The 3,288-nt window shown below is 38.8% G+C and overlaps 1 protein-coding gene across 2 annotated transcripts in view; it reads right to left on the reverse strand.

The window, feature by feature from the left end:
* Positions 1–3,288, reverse strand: part of SELENOI (selenoprotein I) — a 93,423-nt gene that overhangs the window by 38,166 nt on the left and 51,969 nt on the right. For both annotated transcript variants that reach the window (XM_019526938.1, XM_019526944.1), the window contains one exon: positions 665–773. In XM_019526938.1, the coding sequence (XP_019382483.1) occupies positions 665–773 (109 nt within the window). The remainder of the gene's footprint in view (positions 1–664; positions 774–3,288) is intronic.

Below are 3,288 nucleotides of genomic sequence, written 5' to 3' on the forward strand. Positions count from 1 at the left end.
CCCCAGCATCCTTTCCTGCCCATGGCAGGGTGTCGGACTTGATGATCTGCTCAAGTCCCTTCCAACCCTACCAACTATGAAACTATGAAACTATTAAATAATACCATGGGGACGGAGGAAGTGAAATGTATCAATTGTGTTCCACAAGCATTTTATATAACACAAATTTAAAATCCAAATAGCTTGCTGATCAGACTTACAGTTTTGTCAATTAACATTTTTTTAAACAGGAAACAACCATATTTCTCCTCCTCTCCCAACATGATTTTAACCAGTAATAGCTACTGTACCATGGATTAAAGCATTACACTTATGCTATGCTATGCTTTTACTTGTGTGCCATTAGTTACGCTTGAGTTTTTGGAAGGTCAGACAGTCAAAAGCACCAGCATTTTGATGGACCTAAAGATCCTCAGTTTGTCAGCTGTGAGTTAGTAAGCATCAGAAGGAATGAATGCAAAGAGGAAAATTTTGGAGAAAATTTCCAATTTCTTTGTAACAGATTTTCTAAATTATACCACTATTAACCTTATAAAAACAATTCTAAATACATGCCTTTTTTGTAGTAGCTGAGAAGTATTAATCCATGAAAAAAAAGCAATAAATATGTTATAAAATAGGTTATGAAAAAAGAGTATTTGTTTTCACAACTCTGGAGACTTACCGATAATCAAAGGTATCAATATATCTACAATGTAGTAACCAAACAGGATAGGCCTGTGCCAGATTTCTACTCCAGCAGCAGCAGTCAGCACATACAGTACTATTTGTACCTATGGGACAAGATAAAGCTGTTTTAATCTTCTACTTATAAAGGCAAATTAAAATGCATAAACATTTACTTACTCTAGCACAAATATAAGATTATATATATATATATATATATATTCAATGCTCCTGCTTTCTCCCCACACACTAGGCCTTAATCCTACAATCCAGTACAATACTTATATAAGGAATTTCCAATGCAGACACTAAACAAATACAAAATTACGCTATATGAAATGCAACTGTAAATGACCCTGCTTGTACCCATATGCAGATTTTCAAAGCTGATTAAGAGTTCATTCTGGGAATTTTTACCTAACCTAAATATACCAAAGTAACTTGAGGGGAAAAAAAGAGATCATGTTAAAACCTTACTCCCACGCCCCACATCCTCCCAAAAAAAGAGAAACAAAAAAAGTAGACAAAAGTCTTTGCTGTAAAGACTTATTGAGTACGTCTACACAGCAGAACACAATCTCATGTAAAAGCACCAATTTAGCTTAGTCACATTAGCAGAGTGCTACATCTAAGCTTAAGTAGTCCTACAAGTAGCACTGGCATATCCTGTTATAAAGCTTGGTAAAATTTGTACTGTACTGTTCCTTGGTATACAAGCATATAAAACAGTCATGTTTTATAGAAAGGTTAATTTATAGTGTAGAAGAGGAAGAAGAAGGCTAGCTGTCATTAACAATAAAAGCAGTCATGTATTTAACATATGACACCTGACCCTATGTGGATCAGATCTCACTCGTGTAATGGCAATGTGTCTGTAAACTGTACACTCCAATCCAGTGATTGTCAACCTGTTTAGGCTCAGTGGGTACATCTACATGTTGCCTTATGATGAGGTAGCAATCACACAGAGTCTATAGATGATAATTACCTATATCGCCAGAGCAGCATGCTCCCTGCTTATAGTGTGCCATAGGGAAATTTAAGTGTATGCTGCCCATACATACAGTACAGGCAGTTACTGCACTGTGTTTTAGTACTTCAAAAAGATGTGCCTAGCGACGTATGCTGGGGCCATAGCTGGGGGACAGGGAGAAAGGGATGCAACAGTCAGGGGGCCCCCCTGCTCAAGTTAGGCCAAGTTTTAGGCGCTCAAGAAGCTCCTCATTTGGTGGGCAACTAAGAAGTCTGAGAGCTTGGGCTTCTAGCAACAACTTGGACAGGTTGCTGAGAAACGGAGGAAGTGAGCACTTAGACAGGAAGCCAGAGAGATTTCAGACTGAGATGTACCTGCTTTGGTTGGAAATTCGTGGAAATGTTCCTGCTGAACGTTGTAGTTTCAACAGTTTAGCATTTTCTTACCAGCTCTATTGTATTTACGCCACCACTCCACCCCTACTCCCCCAGAGCATTTGATCATGCTTGAGCCCAGCATTACAGCTGAAACTGAACTTTTCCTGTGATGCCTATCATTCTTGGCTGTTCAGGCAAAAACAAAAATGGTGATTGGAACTGACTGAACAAGAAGACTGGGACTGGGAACTAGAAAGAACAGGAGAGATTTAAACTGGGAAAAGAGATGATGACTTGGGAGAAATAAAGAAAATGGTGAAACTGGGGTCCAGTTAACTGGGGGAGAAAAACTAATACAAGACAGGGAACTAGAGAAGTTGGAACACTAGAACTAGGAAAAAGTGAGGAGATGAGGTGCAGAGACAGAGTTACTAAGACACTGGCGCATGGGAGAGCACTTGGACTGACTGGCCAAAGAAAGCAGGACAAGAAGCCAGAAAGAAAGGAGACTGAGGCAAAGAATCAGGAAATTTATGTGATGGAGACTGTGTGTGGATGAAGAGTACAGAGGTGGAGATGAGGAATGGGGAAGAAGGATTTGGCCTTCAAAAGAATTTGGGAAGCTATCCGTAAAGCACAACTGGCAATCTGAGGTAATGGGAACTAAGATTTCACCTGACATGGGATCCTAAACAGACAAGAATACAGCCATCAAGTTAAGTAAATAAAAGAGGAACCTCTGTATAATGTCTTATTGTAGCAAACATGTATCTCTGACAATGTGCACACTACGTCACTGACTGAAATAGCCCCGGGAACAGTAAGGCTATTCTTCAGATACTCACCGGGAATTTCCATTGACTGGAAATTAGGTATTACACTTGCAGAATATACAAAGGATTAAGTTCACTGTGTTATTTTACAGCAGCTGTCCATGAAAAATACTCTACTGTTCTTCACATTTCTGGAGCAGCATGTTTTTAATAAATTAAAGCTAAGATCCCAGGCTCATCTAAATCAACTGCATAACCCTCTTTAACTTCGGTACGGTTAAAGTTTAGTTTGGGGCAAGGGGGTTTGCTATAAACCCCATACCATTTCTGGAGCAGAAATCTTAATAAGGATCTGCTCCTTATTTCGACTTCCTTCTCTACATACAGAATGTTGAAAATTGGCTGCCATGGTACTTCTAAGGAGGAATTGAAATGTGTGATATTTCAAATGAAAAAATAGGTTTCAAAAGTTGGTTTGAAAAAATAAATTAAAAAATAG

Source organism: Gavialis gangeticus, unplaced genomic scaffold, assembly GCF_001723915.1.
Source record: "Gavialis gangeticus isolate Ggan-Ray unplaced genomic scaffold, GavGan_comp1, whole genome shotgun sequence".
In the NCBI taxonomy this organism is placed as follows: domain Eukaryota; kingdom Metazoa; phylum Chordata; order Crocodylia; family Gavialidae; genus Gavialis; species Gavialis gangeticus.